The 23,328-nt window shown below is 39.3% G+C and overlaps 1 protein-coding gene across 1 annotated transcript in view; it reads right to left on the bottom strand.

Moving 5' to 3' along the window:
* The window catches only part of LOC150077410 (cytochrome P450 3A24-like), a 330,473-nt gene that overhangs the window by 125,923 nt on the left and 181,222 nt on the right, over nt 1–23,328 (bottom strand). The window contains exon 8 of the mRNA XM_090385893.1: nt 9,739–9,826. Coding sequence (XP_090242019.1) covers nt 9,739–9,826 — 88 coding nt within the window. The remainder of the gene's footprint in view (nt 1–9,738; nt 9,827–23,328) is intronic.

The raw sequence follows: 23,328 nt of genomic DNA, 5'->3' as shown, positions 1-23,328 counted from the left end.
GCTGTTGTTGTTGTTGTTGTTATTTGGTTTTTAGGAGCATTAGCAACTAAGGCCATATTGCTCTGCGATATGTGGTGGTCATTCCCTGACCTTTCCGCATCCTCCGTATTTGGTTCAGACAGGCAGGTGACAGACAATACCCAATTTCTTAAATTACTTGGGCATGGTATGGGAGGTGAAATAGGGCAGTTCTGGGCTTGTTTGATTCAGATGTTATTTACTATATGCCGGATGCCCTATTTTTCCATACAGTCCTCCTTAGAGTATGATGGCTTCACTCTTGAAGTATATTTTTCTGCCACATTTATATCTTTGAGATGTGGAAGAAGCACTTGCTTTCCAATCATTAAAAAAAACTTTGATATGGATGCTTTCAAGAAACTTGAAAACCAGAAATGTCTGAACCCAGAATGAAGAAAACACATGTTCTCTCCATTCTGGGTTCAATTAATGCATTCAAACAGCCTGTGAGTCTTTATACTCAACGAGGCATCCCATATCACAGTTTTCTTTGCATCTACTTGCATTTCTTCTGTCTGTAACTGTAAATATGAAACTTATGTAACTGAAAATACAAAATTTAATACAAAGGTTAGTATTTTTTGGCCAATATTTGTATTTAGTTGACCTATGTCCAAATAGTAAATATGTAGAATTAAATTTGATAAGGGCAATATCCAGTTTTAAAATGGATCATGATGTAGGTGGGAAATTCAAATCATGTGTATTAAGGAGAAAAAAAAAGTGAATTGAAAAAGAAAAAGAAGCAGCAGCAGAATGAGAAATAATAATTAAGCGGATACTTCTGAAATTTCTGATATTAAATCAAAAGCTGAAAGAAACCAATTATGAATCTTCCAACGAATTTCAATCTGAATCCAGATATCAGTGTGAACATAACAAATTTCCATCAGTTTTAATCCAAGTGGAAAATAAAAGACAGGCAAAATCTAAGGACTGTGTTTATTGTTTTGCCCACCTTTTATTTTCAGAGCAACAGACCTCTATTGTATTATAAAAAATGTTGTGACTGGAAACATATGAGCACTGCAAGAAAATATGGGGGTCCATATTTAAATTTCATAATCGATCAATCCATATCAAAATGAATTAATTTGGAGAAAAATGTTCCAAATCCAAATCTGCAAATGCAGTGTGAAATTCAAAAAATTTTATGTATTTAGTGAAACTGATTTCTAAATATGAAGCATATCTGTGGATGCCCATACCAACAACAACAAACTTAGGCTGTGAGACAATCTTCACTGAAATCAGTTCCAGTTAAAGTAAGGAAATATATTTTTAGAGTGAGTAAAAATTTTAAGTCACTTAAAATTTCTTAAATGAAATTCTCTGCATAAGTGGAGAAGCTCTCTAACCCTTCTTATCCAGAGCACTGATGATGATGTTTCTGCATCATATATCTGGATTGTTATCAAATTTTTATACCTTTTATTTTTTAACCTGACTCAGCAAGTGGTATTGAAAATAAGAGAAAAACTCCAAAGGCAGCTTCATGGTTAATCTCTTCCTTTAAACAGTCACTTAATTTATGTGCACAAAAAATCTGCTTTTTGTGCACATAGATAGTTTTACAGAAAATCAAGATAAACGTTTACAAGTGTAATTAAATCTACAAGGTGTGACAATAAAGTTCCTGGACTGGTGCAATACAAAGAACACAAAATGAAGGAGCTCAAAAATGGTTTTATTTTTATTCAAAGTAATCACTACCTAACTGAATGAATGCACTTATTACACCTCTCTAAACGTTTCTGAAAAGAGGCAGTGAAGGTGTCCAAAGAGAACATTCAGTTCAACAGTTATGATTTTCTTTATGTCCTCAGCATCCTGAAATCTCTTTCCTATGAGGATAGTTTTCACTTTGGGAAACAGGAAGGGGTCTGTTGGTGCTAGATCAGGATATTGTGTGGATGGTTGATCTGTACAATGTCGAGTTTCATCAGAAATGTCTTCACATCAAATGCAGAATGGGCAGGGACAATTTTGTACAACAGGAACCAGCTGCCTTTCTCTTGAAATTGCATCCTTACCTGGGAAATGCCCTTCAATAGTCTTGGAAGCACCTGTACATGGAATGCATCATTGACTCTTTTCCCTCTGGTAAAAACTCCTTATGAATTACATCTTGTTTGTCAAAAAACATGATCAGCATCATCTTGATCTGTACACAAAACCTTTTGGACCTTGGTAATAATTTTGAAAACCAGTGCATGCTTTATCTTTGGGACATACTGGAAATTAGAACTGTCCTGATCTTGTTGTTGTTATTTGGTTTTTAGGAGCATTAGAAACTAAGGCCATACTGCTCTGGGGATATGTGGTGGTCATTCCCCGACCTTTCCGCATCCTCCATATTTGGTGGTCACGGGCTTGAATCCTGGTATAATCAAGAAGCATGTGCTACACACTGCTGCTCCTGCCCACCTGGCTATGGAGGCACCTCCTGATCGTGACAAGTCTGGATGAAGTCTTTGTGTGATGACACTCTTCATTGCTTCTGCTCATCTATGAGGCTGTGTGGCACAAATTTTGCACAGACCTAACTTTTTCCTAAACCTTCATGCAGAACTTGAAAAATTATCTCCTTATTCATATCCAATTCATCCACCATCATTCTGAGAAACAAATAATGATCTCTTGCAGTTTCGTGAAATTGTGATCAAATAATGATCTCTTGCAGTTTCGAGTTTTTGATCATTGTTCGATCATCGTGGCAAGAAAGCTCTGTCCTCATTTTGAGAGATTGATGGACACTCACTTCTTTGATCATCACAACCATCCTCATAATCCATCTTTGAACTGCTTAAACCATTCAAACACACTGAATGACTTAGCATTTCATCATCAGAAACAGTTTGTAACTTTTCATATGTTCTGTTGGAGATTTTTTTCAGTATAAAGCAAAATATGATATTCATTCATTACTCCATTGCAAAATCGCAATGCAGAACGTTAATGCCACTAACAAAACTGGTGGTTACTTGAAATTTGTCAGCCTACTGAAAAATCTCTATACCACCATCTGTTGGAGAAAAACTACAACATACCACTTCTGTATATTTTCAAACTCATTGAACAAGACTGCAACAGTATCAGCCCATGAACTTTTTTGCCAAACCTCATATATGTTTAGAGTTGTACCCACAACACTCTGTTCTCTTTCATCACCAATTCATAAAAATACTCTATGACCAGTTTGTGCTATGAAGTTTACTGAATGAGTGACAGTGCCTGGGTGGGGAGAAGAGATGTTACTTTTTTTTTTTTTTTTTTTTTTTTAACAGCAAATAATATTCCAAAATATGGATGGATACTCTTTCTCTTTGGAAGGTATGTACTATCATGTATAATAAACAAAAACACAGCACATGTTTTAATAAACAGCTTGTATATATCCAGCTGCATGACTATTATGGCAAAAAAAAAATTAAACTCAATAAACTTTCATATTGCGTGCATGGAGATTAAAAAGATTTCACATACTTCATCGTGAATTCCTTATGAACAGTTAATTTTTTAAAATTTTAAAAGTATTTATTTCCACTGAAGACTATCCTTTGTCATTCTCACTCTCTCATATTGAGAATGCAAATGCAGTTAATTCAAGACACAGCACCAGCATTCGAAATTGCATATTTTGTATCATTAATGTCAGTGTAATTTTCTTTTTTTTAGCAGTATAAACAAAGTAGACTAACTGTGAACCTGTAAAGCAATTTACAGTCACACCAATTCTCCTGATTCAGCACACAATTCTTGGGGAAGAACAGAAATGTAAAATATAATGGTGCCAGATACTGCATAGGCCTAAATGGATGTCAGATGAACTAATGAGACATATGGCAGAGAAGAAAAATGCATGGGATACATATAAATTAACATGTGACACAGAAGCCTATGATAGATATAAGTTGATCTGTAACCAAGTTACAAAGGAGGTTAAGCAGGCTGAGGCAGATTACGAGAAATCTTTGGAAAAAGATGCAAAGAAAAACAGCAAAGAGTTCTTTACTTATGTAAACTCTAGAAGGAAGGGATGAATCAGATTGGTCCACATGCATGATATCGATGGTTCAACTGTTGATGATCCTGCTCAGCAAGCTAACAAACTAAATGAATATTTTGCATCGACATTCACACATGAGGAGTTATTCAGCGAGGGGAATGCCAGAGGTGTATTCAACTCGGGCAGTAAGCTAGATAATCTTGTAATAACTGAGAGTAAACTGGAGAAGAAATTGTTGAAGATAAACACAAGAAAGGCACCTGGGGTGGATGGGATCTATCCAGTTATATTAAAGGAGGCAGCAAAGGAAGTAAGCAAACCCTTAGCCATAATTATGAGAGCTTCCTTGGACTCAGGGGAGATACCCATGGACTTGAGATGTGCAAATGTGACCCCAATTCACAAAGGAGGATCAAAGGCTGACACAAGTAATTATAGACCAGTGAGTTTAACTTCTGTTCCAGGAAAATTAATGGAGGCACTGATTAAAGAAGCACTGCAGGATCATCTAGACAAGACTTCAGTTATAGCTTGGACATAGCATGGTTTTGTTAAGGGAAAGTCTTGCCTGACCAATTTGATTGGATACTATGATGCAGTCACAAAAGAACTGGATGCAGGGAATAACTTTCATATTATATATTTGGATCTTAGAAAGGCTTTTGATACTGTTGCACATGGAAGACTGCTGCACAAACTGGAGCAGTGTGGCATTGGAGGCAAATTGCTGCATTGGACAAAGGGGTGGTTGAGGGGGAGAAGTGGTAATCAATGGACACTGCTCATCGTGGACTAATGTTATTAGTGGAGTCCCTCAGGGTTCAGTGTTGGGTCCATTATTGTTTTCTGTATTTATAAATGATATTGATGATGGTATATCAAGTTTAATGTCCAAGTTTGCAGATGATACAAAGGTTGGCAGGGTTGTTAAGGACACTACTGATGCTATGCTGCTGCAACAGGATCTGGAAAGGTTGAGCAGATGGGCTGAGAGGTGGCAAATGAAGTTTAACATTGACAAATGTAAAGTACTACATATGGGAAACAGCAACCCCAGAGCAATGTATCAACTCTGTGGTGCTACACTGACTATGGTAGAGAATGTAAAGGACCTGCGGATAATTGTGCAGACAGATATGAAGTTCTGTGAGCAGTGCAGACGGGCTGCAAGAGTAGCTCATGGTGTCTTGTCAATGATATACAGGAATTTTTCTAGCAGGGATAAGGAAGTGATTTTTCCCTTGTATAAGGCAATGGTCAGGCCACACCTTGAGTACTGTACACAGGTCTGGAGGCCTCATTTCATGAAGGATGTAGAGCTGCTGGAACGTGTACAGAGAAGGGCAACAAGTTTAGTGAATGGAACAAAGGGCTGCTCTTACGAAGAAAGGCTTAAGTTTAGCAAATTACAGTGTCTGGAGACTGGGCACTGGTGAGGTGATCTGATAGAGGTGTATAAAGCCTTGAATGGTTTGAGCATGCTCAATGCCAATGGAATCCTTCCTCGTGCTCAGAATAATCACCTGAGAGGGCATAAATTCAGATTGAGGAAAGACAGATGTAGGATGATAGATGTGTGGAAATTTGCCTTTAGCCAGTGGGTAGTTGGTTGGTGGAACAGACTTCCAACCCTTGTTGTGGAAGTTGATAGCCTAAATAAATTTAAGGCTCATCTGGACAGGTGTTTCGAACGAACGTAGGGGTGAAGTGGAAGTGTTTTTTTTTTTTTTTTTTTTTTTTGGCTGATGCTGCATAAGCTTACTTTCTTGCATCATATGCCTCTACTAATGCTAATGACACTACCAAATGCAATAAACCAGAAAATTTTCATAATTATTCCATTCAATTTCATTATAAATGTTTTCCAGTGTTTTAGCAGTCTTTTTGAATTTAAGCAAACTATTCACAAGTTTCATTTGACCCATCCACTTATTGAAGCTATCAACTTCCATGAGAGATGGAAATGGATGTTTGTTACGCCAATCAACCACCACTCGCTAAAGGCAAATTTCCAGACATCTATTCTACAACTGTCTTTCCTCGCTTTGAATTTATGCTCACTCAGGTTCGTAATCTGAACAAGAGGAAGAATCCCATCAGCACTGAGCCTGCTCAAACCATTTAAGGCCTTATACAACTCAATCAGATCACCTTGCAAATGCCTAGTCTACAGAAAATGAAATTTGTAGAACTTTAAGCTTTTTTGGTAAGAGCAGCCTATTGTTCCCCTCACCAATCTTGTTGCCATTCTCTGTACTCGCTCAAGCAACTCTACATACTTCCTGAAATGAGGTCTTCCGACCTGTACACAGTACTCAAGGTGTGGTCTCGTAATTGCCTTATACAAAGAAGTGATAGTGACTTTGAAGAATATTTCATTTTGAATTATCCAATATTGAATTAATGAGGATATACTCTAAAGAGATTTTAAGCCAAAGGAGATTCCAGATTAGGAAGTCACTGACAATGAAAAAATGGAATATACACATAAGTCATCACTGGAAGAATGTACAGGACAAATCTCAAGTATTATCGTTACTATCTTAAAAAAACATAAAAAGAAATATTTTAAAAGGATTCTTTTAGAGAATGAATAATTAGGTCATTGTAACTAAAATACTACTTTATTTCGAATAAGAGCTGTAGTTGATGCATTAGTTAACAGACTGATGTATAAATGATACTTTTGAGATGAAAGAGAAATTATTGAAATAAATTTTTTTGAAGGGGCATAACATGTATACTTCCTCCCGTTGTGGTGTCTAAAGGAAACTGTTCTAAAGCTGTTTGAAGAAATGGATAAATCAATGAAAAACAAGAAGAATGCATATCCTTATAGAGTACCTGCAACTCATAAAATTGAAAGAAACAATCTGGGAGGCTCTTTCCTATAGTATCAATTTGCCCAACCTTTTATGGAACTCTGAAGGACACAAACCTTTTTTGCCACTGATGAAGCAAGTGTATAGCTTATGATTAGTTGTGACTACCAATAGAATTTCAGACTGGCATCAAGGAATTTCTCCACCACTAACAGATTTGCTGGTTTTACAAATTAATGTGATTCTTTAATTCACAATCTCCTGAACCTCAATATCTAGGTCAAACATGAACTGCCCTCACATATGCTCTTATAATAGAGTGGGCCAGTAAATCAGAGAGTCTTATAATGGGAGATTTTAATTTCCCAGATATTGACTGGAATTTGGGGGCTGGTTACTCACGCACTAGCAGAGCTTTTGTGGATTTATTGGATGATTGTTTTCTACATCAGCATGTTCGGGAGGCAACTAGAGGGAGTAATACTCTTGATTTGATTATCAGCAGTGATTCTTCATGCATTAAGAATCTGCAGATAAATGAACCACTAGGTGGCAGTGATCACAGTGTGCTGAAGTGGGATTTACTCAAAGAGGTAACTACCATTAGGGGTAAAGGGAAGGGTTATTGCTTCCGTAAAGGCGACTACGATGGACTGAGACAGTATTTAAATTCTATACAGTGGGACCAACTGATGATGTTACCAACAGCAAATTCAAAATGGGAAGCATTCAAAGAACTTATCTTGGAAGCTACTAGGCTTTACATACCAACTAAGAAATATTGTTCAAGGTTTAGGCCAAAATGGATGTCAGATGAACTAATGAGGCATATGGCAGAGAAGAAAAATGCATGGGATACTTACAAATTAACACATGACACAGAAGCCTATGATAGATACAAGTTGATATGCAACCAAGTTACAAAGGAGGTTAGGCAGGCGAAGGCAGATTACGAGAAATCCTTGGCAAGGGATGCAAAGAAAAACAGCAAAGAGTTCTTTACTTATGTAAACTCTAGAAGGAAGGGGATGAATCAGATTGGTCCACTTGATATTGATGGGTCAACTGTTGATGATCCTGCTCAGGTAGCTAACAAACTAAATGAATATTTTGCATCGACATTCACACATGAGGAGTTATTCAGCAAAGGGAATGCCAGAGGTGTATTCAACTCTAGCAGTAAGCTACAGAATCTTGAAATAACTGGGAGTAAAGTGGAGGAGAAACTGTTGAAGATAAACACAAGAAAGGCACCCGGGGTGGATGGGATCTATCCAGTTATATTAAAGGAGGCAGCAAAGGAAGTAAGCAAACCCTTAGCCATAATTATGAGAGCTTCCTTGGACTCAGGGGAGGTACCCATAGACTGGAAATGTGCAAATGTGACCCCAATTCACAAAGGAGGATCAAAGGCTGACACAAGTAATTATAGACCTGTGAGCTTAACTTCAGTTCCAGGAAAATTAATGGAGGCACTGGTTAAAGAAGCACTGCAGGATCATTTAGACAAGACTTCAGTTATAGCTCAGACACAGCATGGTTTTGTTAAGGGGAAGTCTTGCCTGACCAACTTGATTGGATACTATGATGCAGTCACAAAAGAACTGGATGCAGGGAATAACTTTGATATTATATACTTGGATCTTAGAAAGGCTTTTGATACTGTTGCACATGGAAGACTGCTACACAAATTGGAGCAGTGTGACATTGGAGGCAAATTGCTGCTATGGATAAAGGGGTGGTTGAGGGGGAGAAGACAGAGAGTGGTAATCAATGGACACTGCTCATCGTGGACTAATGTTATTAGGGGAGTCCCTCAGGGCTCAGTGTTGGGTCCATTGTTGTTTTCTGTATTTATAAATGATATTGATGATGGTATATCAAGCTTAATGTCCAAGTTTGCAGATGATACAAAGGTTGGCAGGGTTGTCAAGGACACTACTGACACTATGCTGCTGCAACAGGATCTGGAAAGGTTGAGCAGATGGGCTGAGAGGTGGCAAATGAAGTTTAACATTGACAAATGTAAAGTACTACACATGGGAAACAACAACCCCAGAGCAACGTATCAACTCTGTGGTACTACACTGACAGTGGTAGAGAATGAAAGGGACTTGGGGGTGATTGTGCAGGCAGATATGAAGTTCTCTGAGCAGTGCAGACGGGCTGCAAGAGTAGCTCATGGAGTATTGTCAATGATATACAGGAATTTTTCCAGCAGGGATAAGGAGGTGATTATTCCATTGTATAAGGCAATGGTCAGGCCACACCTAGAGTACTGTATACAGGTCTGGAGGCCTCATTTCAAGAAGGATGTAGAGCTGCTGGAATGAGTACAGAGAAGGGCAACAAGATTAGTGAATGGAATAAAGGGGTGCTCTTACGAAGAAAGGCTTAAGTTTTGCAAATTACAGTGTCTGGAGACTAGGCACCAGCGAGGTGATCTGATAGAGGTGTATAAAGCCTTGAATGGTTTAAGCATGCTCAATGCTGATGGGATTCTTCCTTTAGCTCAGAAAAATCACCTGAGAGGGCATAAATTCAAATTGAGGAAAGACAGATGTAGGATAGACGTGCGGAAATTTGCCTTTAGCCAGCGGGTGGTTGGTTGATGGAACAGACTGCCATCCCTTGTGGTGGAGGTTGATAGCCTAAATAAGTTTAAGGCTCAGCTGGACAGGTATTTTGAACGAACAGAGGGGTGAAGTGGAAGTGGGTTTTTTTTTTTTTTTTTTGGCTGATGCTGCATAAGCTTGCTTTCTTGCATCAAATGCCTCTATTAATGCTAATGCTAATGCTTATGTCATAGAGTTTTGGCAAGGAGTTTTTTTGGTGCTCATAAGTATGTTAGAAACAAATTAGAAATAAAAAAATTAAAACAATTACCCTGCAAGGAAAATCACAAAAGAATTTGCTACTACTTCATCTTCTGTAAGGCAGCGCATTTCTTTGTCCTTTCCCTTTACATTACTACCTGGGAAAAAAAAAACACACACACACACACTTTAATAATACACTGTGGAAACTGTTTATTTAAAAGGTGTAACAACAAAACTTATAATGTAATACAATATTTGAACATCAAAAGAACAATTATAGTGTGTAAAATTTCACACCACTTGTTTTTATTAAGTGCTATTTACAGAATTGATAATATCATGTGAATATATAGAGGTTGTACGTAAATTATTGACCACATTACAAATTAATAACAGCAACAAAAACTATAAGCAATGTCAGCAAACAGTTTTTCAATGAAAAGGACAACTCAAAATTTAATAAGATTCCACACAGCATCATTGGAGGCTAGTGGGAGTCAGAAGTGTTCAAAGCAGCTAAGTGGATTTTCTTATTTATTGATTTGAAATTATTTGGAGTCTGCTGACGAGGCAACTAGTGACGGTCATGTTCAAAGCCACTAAGTGGATTTTTCTTATTTATTGATTTGAAATTATTGTTTTTCTAAAACTTTTGATTTAAATTTAGTAGTATAACATTATTTTGTGATTTTTTGATTAATTTGGTATATTGTTTCTTTACTCGGCCTTTGAAAAGTATCGGTAAGGGTTTCCACGTGTTCGTAACTACCGTTCGTAACTACCGCTACCGTTAGTAACTTTCCCGCCATTGTGATACCGTACTAGATATACCATAGGTTATATATCGTACTAGATAGCATTAGTTGAACTTCGTTAGCAGTTAAATTGTACGTTTAAATAAATACATATAACGACTTAGATTACAAACGTAATATAATTAATAACATAACATAATTAATTAAAAAATTAATAGAATCATGACTCAGACCAGAGCAGCAAAGCAAAAGGCTCAAGCTAATGGAAGTGCTGTGGCTCAGAGCAGAACTGAGGGGGGCAGTTTTCCTCTGACTCACAGCCTTATAAAATGCACTGTTTGCTTGATGTTTGCAGAGCAATCGGGTACGGGACATGATACTGCCAAGGGGGATGTCTTTGTGTGTGCGCGATGCAAGGAGTGTATCGATATCAGGCAACAACTCGGCGTTCTTGTGGGCCTATATGAGAGCTTGAAGGACAGGGTGGATGCCCTCGAAGAAACTAAATTGAGGGGCCCATCAAGCTCTCAGCTGCCCACATCAATGCCAGAGCTTGCACTTGGGCATCGCGTGACACAGAGACAACCCCTAAGGCAGAATGCGCTGGTCCCGAAGGAACTAGTAGTTGTTGGTGACTCTATTGTCAGGGAAATGGGGAACATGCTTTGTAAAAAAGATAGGTGGAACAGGACCAGGGTATGTCTGCCAGGGGCAAAGGTTGATGACGTTGTAGAGCGAATATCATCTTTTAAGGGCACAAAAGGTGATATAGTTGTACACGTTGGCACTAATAATATTAAGAGTAGGAGACCGGCAGAATTACTTAATAAGTACAGGTCACTGTTCAACAAAAGCCGAGAATTAGGGTTGAATTTGAAAGTGTCTGCAATTCTGCCCAGACACGATAGGAGGGAGTATATGATGAGAGCCTTGTTGATCAATTCGGCCCTGGAAAGATTGTGCAAGGCTCAAGGGGTAGAATTTTTTTCAGCCTGGACTGTACTTGTTAACAGGAGAGATTGCTTCTACAGGGATGGGATACACTTAAATAGATAGGGTGCAAGAATATTTGCTGATACTATCGAGGCAGTGTTAGGTGGGTCGGAAAACTGCTAGCTTGGGGGGAGACAAAGACCAATAGATTGACAGTAGCCACTGGCAGAGGTGAAAGAGATTCTTGCACTGCTTCTATTAGAATGAGCAGAAGCCTGAAAAACAAGATGCATGGTATTTCACAGACTGCTGGGAGCCATTGCGGTACAAGTAAACACAGGTTGTGTTAGGGTAGCTAAGAATAGAAACAGGTGCAGGTATACTTGCGTGTACACCAATGCTAGGATTTTAGTAAATAAATTTGATGAATTTGAGGTATTGCTCAAAACATCGAAGGCAGATATTTTTTTTTTTTTTTTTTTTTTTTGATTTGGTAGTTGTTGGCGCATCGGCGTCTGTGGCCATATTGCACCTCCCAAGGTTTTTGTAGTACTTTGATCCAAGCCCGAGGCGGGAATCGAACCCGCGACCTTTGGGTTGCCGGGCAGGTACTTTACCCACTCGGCTAGCCCGGTCGGCAGGCAGATATTGTTGGGATATCAGAGACATGGTGTCACACAGATATAAGGGATGCAGAACTGCAATTTGGGGAGTACAACGTCTACAGAAAGGATAGACAGGATAGGAAGGGGGGAGGGGTTATGCTATTAGTTAAGAAACACATAAAAACCAAGGAAGTGAAGCCAGTCGACATCGCTGGACAGTGCAGTGTGGAGTCAGTTTGGTGTGACATAAACATTGGGAGATCAAAATTGAGAGTAGGAGTGTGCTATAGGCCTAATGACTCTGATGAGTATAATAAGGAACTGTACAGGGAAATAGAGTGGGCCAGTAAATCAGAGTGTCTTATAATGGGAGATTTTAATTTCCCAGATACTGACTGGAATTTGGGGGCTGGTTACTCACACACTAGCAGGGCTTTTGTGGACTTATTGGATGATTGTTTTCTACATCAGCATGTTCGGGAGGCAACTAGAGGGAGTAATACTCTTGATTTGATTATCAGCAGTGATTCTTCATGCATTAAGAATCTGCAGATAAATGAACCACTAGGTGGCAGTGATCACAGTGTGCTGAAGTGGGATTTACTCAAAGAGGTAACTACCATTAGGGGTAAAGGGAAGGGTTATTGCTTCCGTAAAGGCGACTACGATGGACTGAGACAGTATTTAAATTCTATACAGTGGGACCAACTGATGATGTTACCAACAGAAAATTCAAAATGGGAAGCATTCAAAGAACTTATCTTGGAAGCTACTAGGCTTTACATACCACCTAAGAAATATTGTTCAAGGTTTAGGCCAAAATGGATGTCAGATGAACTAATGAGGCATATGGCAGAGAAGAAAAATGCATGGGATTCATACAAATTAACACATGACACAGAAGCCTATGATAGATACAAGTTGATATGCAACCAAGTTACAAAGGAGGTTAGGCAGGCGAAGGCAGATTACGAGAAATCCTTGGCAAGGGATGCAAAGAAAAACAGCAAAGAGTTCTTTACTTATGTAAACTCTAGAAGGAAGGGGATGAATCAGATTGGTCCACTTGATATTGATGGGTCAAGTGTTGATGATCCTGCTCAGGTAGCCAACAAACTAAATGAATATTTTGCATCGACATTCACACATGAGGAGTTATTCAGCGAGGGGAATGCCAGAGGTGTATTCAACGCTGGCAGTAAGCTACAGAATCTTGAAATAACTGGGAGTAAAGTGGAGGAGAAACTGTTGAAGATAAACACAAGAAAGGCACCCGGGGTGGATGGGATCTATCCAGTTATATTAAAGGAGGCAGCAAAGGAAGTAAGCAAACCCTTAGCCATAATTATGAGAGCTTCCTTGGACTCAGGGGAGGTACCCATAGACTGGAAATGTGCAAATGTGACCCCAATTCACAAAGGAGGATCAAAGGGCGACACAAGTAATTATAGACCTGTGAGCTTAACTTCAGTTCCAGGAAAATTAATGGAGGCACTGGTTAAAGAAGCACTGCAGGATCATTTAGACAAGACTTCAGTTATAGCTCAGACACAGCATGGTTTTGTTAAGGGGAAGTCTTGTCTGACCAACTTGATTGGATACTATGATGCAGTCACAAAAGAACTGGATGCAGGGAATAACTTTGATATTATATACTTGGATCTTAGAAAGGCTTTTGATTCTGTTGCACATGGAAGTCTGCGACACAAACTGGAGCAGTGTGACATTGGAGGCAAATTGCTGCTATGGATAAAGGGGTGGTTGAGGGGGAGAAGACAGAGAGTGGTAATCAATAGACACTGCTCATCGTGGACTGATGTTATTAGTGGAGTCCCTCAGGGCTCAGTGTTGGGTCCATTATTGTTTTCTGTATTTATAAATGATATTGATGATGGTATATCCAGCTTAATGTCCAAGTTTGCAGACGATACAAAGGTTGGCAGGGTTGTCAAGGACACTACGGACACTATGCTGCTGCAACAGGATCTGGAAAGGTTGAGCAGATGGGCTGAGAGGTGGCAAATGAAGTTTAACATTGACAAATGTAAAGTACTACACATGGGAAACAGCAACCCCAGAGCAACGTATCAACTCTGTGGTACTACACTGACAGTGGTAGAGAATGAAAGGGACTTGGGGGTGGTTGTGCAGGCAGATATGAAGTTCTCTGAGCAGTGCAGACGGGTGCAAGAGTAGCTCATGGAGTATTGTCAATGATATACAGGAATTTTTCCAGCAGGGATAAGGAGGTGATCATTCCATTGTATAAGGCGATGGTCAGGCCACACCTAGAGTACTGTATACAGGTCTGGAGGCCTCATTTCAAGAAGGATGTAGAGCTGCTGGAACGAGTACAGAGAAGGGCAACAAGATTAGTGAATGGAACAAAGGGGTGCTCTTACGAAGAAAGGCTTAAGTTTTGCAAATTACAGTGTCTGGAGACTAGGAACCAGCGAGGTGATTTGATAGAGGTGTATAAAGCCTTGAATGGTTTAAGCATGCTCAATGCTGATGGGATTCTTCCTCTAGCTCAGAAAAATCACCTGAGAGGACATAAATTCAAATTGAGGAAAGACAGATGTAGGATAGACGTGCGGAAATTTGCCTTTAGCCTCTGTTCCACCAGGTGGTTGGTTGGTGGAACAGACTTCCATCCCTTGTGGTGGAGGTTGATAGCCTAAATAAGTTTAAGGCTCAGCTGGACAGGTATTTTGAACGAACAGAGGGGTGAAGTGGAAATGTTTTTTTTTTTTTTTTTTTTTTGGGTGATGCTGCATAAGCTTGCTTTCTTGCATCAAATGCCTCTACTAATGCTAATGCTAATACCCCTGATTTAAATTTAGTAGTATAGCATTATTTTCTTATTTTCTGATTAATCTCAATTGGCCTAGTAATTGCATAAAAGTATCAAATCCATGTGTTACAAGTTGCAACTCCGCTGAACGAGAGGTTTTTTAGCTATATTTAGCCGTTTTATTCACAAATTGTTACATCAAATTATTTTCCATAAGTAGCTTATAGACCTAGTCAGGATCTGCAGTTTATTCTGAATTGAAACATCGAGATTTGGAAGTTAATTAATACTTAAGTGTCCGTAGATTTACCGTTTGTAAATTGCCGCCATTGTTATATGACACAACGTTATATCCCGAACTAGATAGCGTAAGCTTAGTATAGTATAATATATAATATAATATTGTCAATTAATCAGTAAAATCTATTAATCTTGTTAAACTTCATTGTCAATTAAATTGTACTTTTAACTAAATACATATAAAGACTTAGATAACAAATGTAACATAATTAATTAATACATAACTTCATACAGAAGTTATATAAATGGAACTCGTAGATAATACTCGATACTGAAAAATATATATAGCATTATAACTGTGTTGGGATACAAGTTTATGGTTATAATTTTGTACTGAAATTGAAATTTTATTGAAATTAAATCGAAATCATGACTCAGACCAGAGCAGCAAAGCAAACGGCTCAAGCTAATGGGAGTGCTGTGGCTCAGGAGAGAACTGAGGGGGCAGTTGCCCTCTAAATCACAGCCTTTTAAAATGCACTGCTTGCATGATGTTTGGGGAACAATCGGATACAGGACATGATATTGCCATGGGGGATATCTTTGTGTGTATTCCTGTGTGTAAGGAGTGTAAAGAAATGAGATGACAACTCAGCGTTGTTATGGGCCTATATGAGAGCTTGAAGAACAGGGTGGATGCCCTCGAAGGATCTAAACTGAGGGGCCCATTAAGCTCTCAGCTGCCCACATCAACACCACAGCTTGCACTTGGTCATCACACAACATAGCGGCAACCCCCAAGGCATAATGCGCTGGTCCCACAGGAACTAGTAGTTGTTGGTGACTCTATTGTCAGGGAAACGGGGAACATGCTTTGTAAAAAGGATAGGTGGAACAGAACCAGGGAATGTCTCCAAAGGTTGATGACGTTGTAGGAATGTCTGCAAAGAGGCAAAGGTTGATAACGTTATAGAGCGGATATCATCTTTTAAGGGCACAAAAGGTGATATAATTGTACACGTTGGCACTAATGATATCAAGAGCAGAAGACAGGCGAATTACTCAAAAAGTACAGGTCACTGTTGAAAAAAAGCCGTGAATCAAAGTTGAATTTGAAAGTGTCTGCAATTCTGCCCAGACATGATAGGAGGGAGTATATGATGAGAGCCTTGTCGATCAATTCGGCCCTGGAATGATTGTGCAAAGCTCAAGGGTACAATTTTTCTCAGATTGGTCTGTACATGTTAACAGGAGAAACTACTTCTACAGGGATGGGGATACACTTAAATAGAAAGGGTACAAGAATATTTGCTGATGCTATCGAGGCAGTGTTAGGTGGGTCGGAAAACTGCTAGCTTGGGAGGATACAAGGACTAATAGATTTACAGTAGCCACTGAAAGAAGTGAAAGTGATTCTTGCACTGCTTCTATTGGAATGAGCAGCAGCCTGGAAAACAATATGCAGGATAATTCAGAGACTACGGGGAGTCATTGTGGTACAAGTAAACACATGGGTTGTGTTAGGGTAGCTAAGAATAGGAACAGGTGCATGTATACTTGTGTGTACACCAATGCTAGGAGTTTGGTAAATAAATTTGATGAATTTGAGGTATTGTTCAAAACATCAAAGGCATATATTGTTGGTATATCAGAGACGTGGTGTCACACAGATATAAGCAAGGCAGAACTGGAATTTGGGGAGTACAACGTGTACAGAAGGGATAGACAGGATAGAAAGGGAGGAGGGGTTATATTATTAGTTAAGAAACACACAAAATCCAAGGAAGTGAAGCCAGTCGACATCGCTGGCCAGTGCAATGTTGAGTCAGTTTGGTGTGACATAAGCATTAGGAGATCAAAATTGAGAGTAGGAGTGTGCTATAGACCTAAGACTCTGATGAGTATAAAAAGAAATTGTAGAGAGAAATAGAGTGGGCCAGTAAATCAGAGAGTCTTATAATGGGGGATTTTAATTTCCCAGATATTGACTGGAATTTGTGGGTTGGTCACTCACACACTAGCCAGGCTTTTGTGGATTTATTGGATGATTGTTTTCTACATCAGCATGTTCGGGAGGCAATTAGAGGAAGTAATACTCTTGATCTGATTATCAGTAGTGATTCTTCATGCATTAAGAATCTGCAGATAAAGGAACCACTAGGTGACAGTGATCACTGTGTGCTGAAGTGGGATTTATTCAAAGAGGTAACTACCATCAGGGGTAAAGGGAAGGGTATTGCTTTCGTAAAGGCAACTACGATGGTCTAAGACAAGATTGAAAAAATTCTATACTGTGGGACCAACTGATGATGTTAATAACAGAAAATTCAAAATGGGAAGCATTCAAAGAACTTATCTTGGAAGCTACTGGGCTTTACATACCAACTAAGAAATATGTTCAAGGTTTCGGCCTAAATGGATGTCAGATGAACTAATAAGACATATGGCAGAGAAGAAAAATGCATGGGATACATATAAATTAACATGTGACACAGAAGCCTATGATATATAGAAGCTGGTCTGTAACCAATTTACAAAGGTTAGGCAGGCGAAGGCAGATTACGAGATATCTTTGGCAAACGATTAAAGAAAACAGCAAAGAGTTCTTTACTTATGTAAACTCTAGCAGGAAGAGGATGAATCAGATTGGTCCACATGATATCGATGGTTCAACTTTTGATGATCCTGCTCAGGTAGCTAACAAACTAAATGAATATTTTGCATCGAAATTTATACATGAGGAGTTATTCAGCAAGGGGAATGCCAGAGATGTATTCAACTCTGGCAGTAAGCTAGATAATCTTGTAATAATTTTGCTACATAATCTAGTAAAGTGGAGGAGAAATTGTTGAAAATAAACACAAGAAAGGCACCTGGGGTGGATGGGATTTATCCAGTTATATTAAAGGAGTCAGCAAAGGAAGTAAGCAAACCCTTAGCCATAATTATGAGAGCTTCCTTGGACTCAGAGGAGATACCCATGGACTGGAGATGTGCAAATGTGACCCCAATTTACAAAGGAGGATCAAAGGCTGATGCAAGTATTTATAGACCTGTGAGTTAAACTTCTGTCCATGGAAATTAATGGAGGCACTGATTAAAGAAGCACTGCTGGATCATCTAGACAAGACTTCAGTTATAGCTCGGACTCAGCATGGTTTTGTGAAGGGAAAGCCTTGTCTGACCAATTTGATTGGATACTATGATGCAGTCACAAAAGAGCTGGATTCAGAGAATACCTTTGATATTATATATTTGGATCTTAGAAAGGCTTTTGATACTGTTGCACATGGAAGACTGCTGCACAAATTGGAGCAGTGGGGCATTGGAGGCATATTGCTGCTATGGATAAAGGGATGGTTCAGGGAGAGAAGACAGAGAGTGGTAATCAATGGACACTGCTCATCATGGACTAATGTTATTAGAGGAGTCCCTCAGGGTTCAGTGCTGGGTCCATTGTTGTTTTCTATATTTATAAATAATATTGATGATGGTATATCAAGCTTAATGTCCAAGTTTGCAGACGATACAAATGTTGGCAGGGTTGTTAAGGACACTACTGATGCTATACTGCTGCAACAGGATCTGGAAAGTTTGAGCAGATGGGCTGAGAGGTGGCAAATGAAGTTTAACATTGATAAATGTAAAGTACTACATATGGGAAACAGCAACCACAGAGAACTTATCAACTGTGTGGGACCACACTGACAGTGATAGAGAATGAAAAGGACCTGGGGGTAATTGTGCAGGCAGATATGAAGTTTTCTCAGCAGTGCAGACGGGCAGCAAGAATAGCTCATGGTGTCTTGTCAATGATATATAGAAATTTTTCTAGCATTGATAAGGAGGTGATTATTCCCTTGTATAAGGCAATGGTCAGGCCACACCTTGAGTACTGTATACAGGTCTGGAGGCCTCATTTCAAGAAGGATGTAGAGCTGATGGAACGAGTACAGAGAAGGGCAACAAGATTAGTGAATGGAACAAGGAGTTGCTCTTACGAAGAAAGGCTTAAGTTTTGCAAATTGCAGTGTCTGGAGACTAGTCACCGGCAAAGTGATCTGATAGAGGTGTATAAAGCCTTGAATGGTTTGAGCATGCTCAATGCCGATGGGATTCTTCCTCTTGTTCAGAATAATCACCTGAGAGGGCATAAATTCAGATTGAGGAAAGACATGTAGGATAGATGTGTGGAAATTTGCCTTTAGCCAGCGGGTAGTTGGTTGGTAGAAGAGACTTCCATCCCTTGTTGTGGAAGTTGATAGCCTAAATAAATTTAAGGTTCAGCTGAACAGGTATTTCAAACGAACGGACGGGTGAAATGGAAGTGGTCCCCCCCCCCTTTTTGGCTGATGCTGCTTAAGCCTCATTTCTTGCATCATGTACCTTGCCTCTACTAATGCTAATTTGCAGCACGAAGGATGTCCAAATGGTTTACAATTTCATGCGAAGTGTTTTCTAGAATTTTTTTTTTTTTTCTATTTTATTTTATGAAAACCCCAAACACAAGAGGTATTAGAACCTATAGTACTTAGTACCATGCTTGGTTGGAGGTTGAGAAGACTAAAGAAGATAACTGTTGATATTAGACTTCAGTAGACTGTAATTTTCAGGAAATACGTATGAAGGAAAAAAGAAAACGGCACTTGAATGAATAAACAAGGAAGATGAAAAGTTGGTTCTGTGAATTTGAAGTTCGACATTAAATGGATGTAGACTGGTGGTGGCACATGTTCAGACTGTGTTGAAAGAGAGAATAGGAATTATAGAAGGCAATTCAGAAGAACAGTGCCCATGGAAGTATCTGTAGAAAAGGCATGCACCAGAAACAGTACATCTATGAGACAGAGAGTGGAGAGACTCAGTTGGAGATGAGTCATTAATTAACCGAACTGCCCTCTTCTGAATGGAATCTAGAAGCTTGAGAGAGGTTTGGGGGGCACCGCCCTAGATGTGGGAACAATATTCCATGGTAAGGTGGATTTGCGATTTGTACAGAGGTTGGAAGAAAATTAACACCGGGGGCAAGAGAGAAAACCAAGCTTTTTAGATGCAGAGGAAGTAATATTTGCAATGTGCTTGTGCCAAGAGAGAGATTAGAAGTCAGGGTAATCACCAAAAGAGTTGTATCATCTTGCCTAAAAATGTCACCAAAGATAAGCAGAAGAATCCTTTTTGCAAGATATAAGACCAGACTGAGTTTTAGAAGGATTGAAATCAACTGAGTTGTCATTGCCTCAGTGGAGAATTATCTGGAGATCGGCATTTAAGGAATTGGTAGCGGATATACAAGAGGTTGAAGCTGATTGAGCAGGAGAAGGTTTCTCAAAATGGAAAGTGGAATGCAATGTGCTATCATCAGCAAAACTATAGATAGAATTTCCAGTTAATGGAAGAAGTCATTAATATACAAGAGAAAAAGAGTGGGTGAAAGAACTGAACCTTGGGGGGACACAAGCATTAGTGGAGAAGTTAGAAGACAGAGAGCCAGGTAACATCACCCTCAGTAAGCAGTCAGAGAGAAAACTGGATAACCAATTAAAAAAAACAGTTGGCAAACCATAACATGAAGCTTGTTTAGAAGACCTTTATGCCAAACATGCTCCAAAGCCATTGAGTCATTCATCCACTGCTTGCGTTTCATCAAACGTTTCCATTTAATTTGTCCATAGAGGGGTATCGCCAGTGGATCAACACTGACAAAATCCATAGTGGCAACCTTTAATCAGACGTAAGGTTTCTAGGTAGTTTAAGAGTTGGCAGTTAATTGATTTCTCCATTACTTTAGAAAGAGTAGAAGTAATTGCAATGGGAAGCTAATTAGATGGGAGGGGGTTTGTCACCCTTTTTAGGGTGACAAAATCCTGAAGTGGCAGGATATGAGCAAATTTCCAAACAGAAGGAAAAACACCTTTGGAATAAGAAACTGCAAAAAGTTGGCAAAGGACAGGAGTAAGTGCAAAAGCACAGGTTTTGGAAACAAGTGGAGAAATACCATCAGCACCTGGAGCTTTCTTAACATCAAAATTTGTGAAAATACTTCTGACATGTTTTTGAAGAAAGACCACAGGAGGCACTGAATGGAATGTGTTTGGAATGGTGGGAGGTGTTTTACCAAGATCATTAATACATGAGTTGGAAGAAAAATGGCATGCTCGTAGGTCAGCTTTATCCTTGGCTGAAGTGAAAATAGAACCATCTGGTTTTGACAGAGTTTGGAGCAGAGATGAGCAAAAGTTGGCAAGACACCAGAATGCTCTGCAACCATTAGGGCCAGAAGCGAGTTTTCTACTCTTAGCCTGTTCAAAATCTATTTTGAACTAATTGATAACTTCTTTACAATTGTTGCAATCTTTGGTATAAGCAGAAAATGAACCTGAAGAATTGGAAACAAGCCAATTACAATATACAACATTCTTCTCATGAACTGCTTTAGCACATTAATTGGAAAACCAAATTTAGATAAAGGATGAGATTTTAAAGTGGAGTGTGGAATAAAGGATTCTATGCCTACAAGAATAATTTCACTGACACGATCTGAGCAAACGTTGACATCAGAAGTTTGGAAACAGTAATCCGACCAAGGAAAAGAAGAAAAGAAATCTTGCAGGTTATCTCATTTTGCATTCTTGTAATGCTAAACAAAAAGGGTTGGGAATAGCCATGAGATAAAGGCTCCATTGGAGAAGAGACAATCACCAAGTTGTGATCTGAGGTGCCTAAAGGACCACTCATTTCAACCTTATACTTAGAAGGCATGTTTGTGAGAAAAAGATCAGGCATTTTGCCTGTATGATTAGGATTGTCTGGTATTCTGGAAAGTAAATGAACAATCTGTGCGAGGTCAATAGTAATTGCAAAAGCTTCAGCGTCTCGACAAGCTGGGTCTGTATGACTAGAGAACGGAAGCCAGCTGGAGTTGTGAACATTAAAATCACCAAGTAAAACTACCTCACTGTCAGGAAAGTTGGACTGGAGAAAGTCAAGTTGTAGGGAATCAAAGGGCTCCAAGTGATTAGTGGAGTTGGGAGAGCGATAGAGACAACAGATGAATTTGACAGAATGAGGTAGAGAGATTTTAGCATTAGCATTAGCATCAGTAGAGGCATATGATGGAAGAAAGTAAGCTTATGCAGCATCAGCCAAAAAAAAAAACAAAAAAAACACCACTCCCGTTTCACCGCTCCGTTCGTTCAAAATATCTGTCAAGCTGAACCTTAAATTTATTTAGGCTAACAACTTCCACAACAAGGGATGGAAGTCTGTTCCACCAACGAACTACCCGCTGGCTAAAGGCTAATTTCCGCACATCTATCCTATATCTGTCTTTCCTCAATTTGAATTTATGCCCTCTCAGGTGATTATTCTGAGCAAGAGGAAGAATCCCATCGGCATTGAGCATGCTCAAACCATTCACACCTTTAAACACCTCTATCAGATCGCCTAGTGTCCAGACACCAATTTGTAAAACTTAAACCTTTCTTCATAAGAGCAACCCTTTGTTCCATTCACTAATCTTGTTGCCCTTCTCTGTACTCGTTCTAGCAGCTCTACATCCTTCATGAAATGAGGCCTCCAGACCAGTATACAGTACTCTAGGTGTGGCCTGACCATTGCCATATACAAGAACATAATCACCTCCTTATCCCTGCTAGAAAAATTCCTGTATATCGTTAACAAGACACCATGAGCTACTCTTGCAGCCCGTCTGCACTGCTCAGAGAACTTCATATCTGCCTGCACAACCACCTCCAGGTCCCTTTCATTCTCTACCACTGTCAGTGTAGTACCACAGAGTTGATACGTTGCTCTGGGGTTGCTGTTTCCCATGCGTAGTACTTTACATTTGTCAATGTTAAACTTCATTTGCCACCTCTCAGCCCATCTGCTCAACCTTTCCAGATCCTGTTGCAGCAGCATAGTGTCAGTAGTGTCCTTTACAACCCTGCCTACCTTTGTATCATCTGCAAACTTCGACATTAAGCTTGATATACCATCATCAATATCATTTATGAATACAGAAAACAATAATGGACCCAACACTGAGCCCTGAGGGACTCCACTAATAACATTAGTCCACGACGAGCAGTGTCCATTGATTAGCACTCTCTGTCTTCTCCCCCTCAGCCACCCCTTTATCCACAGCAGCAATTTGCCTCCACTGTCACACTGCTCCAATTTGTGCAGCAGTCTTCCATGTGCAACAGTATCAAAAGCCTTTCTAAGATCCAAGTATATAATATCAAAGTTATTCCCTGCATCCAGTTCCTTTGTGACTGCATCATAGTATCCAATCAAATTGGTCAGGCAAGACTTCCCCTTAACAAAAA

Source organism: Mastigoproctus giganteus, chromosome 12, assembly GCF_048544385.1.
Source record: "Mastigoproctus giganteus isolate SK-2022 chromosome 12, ASM4854438v1, whole genome shotgun sequence".
Lineage (NCBI taxonomy): Eukaryota > Metazoa > Arthropoda > Arachnida > Uropygi > Thelyphonidae > Mastigoproctus > Mastigoproctus giganteus.
This window is presented reverse-complemented; position numbering and strand designations above follow the sequence as displayed.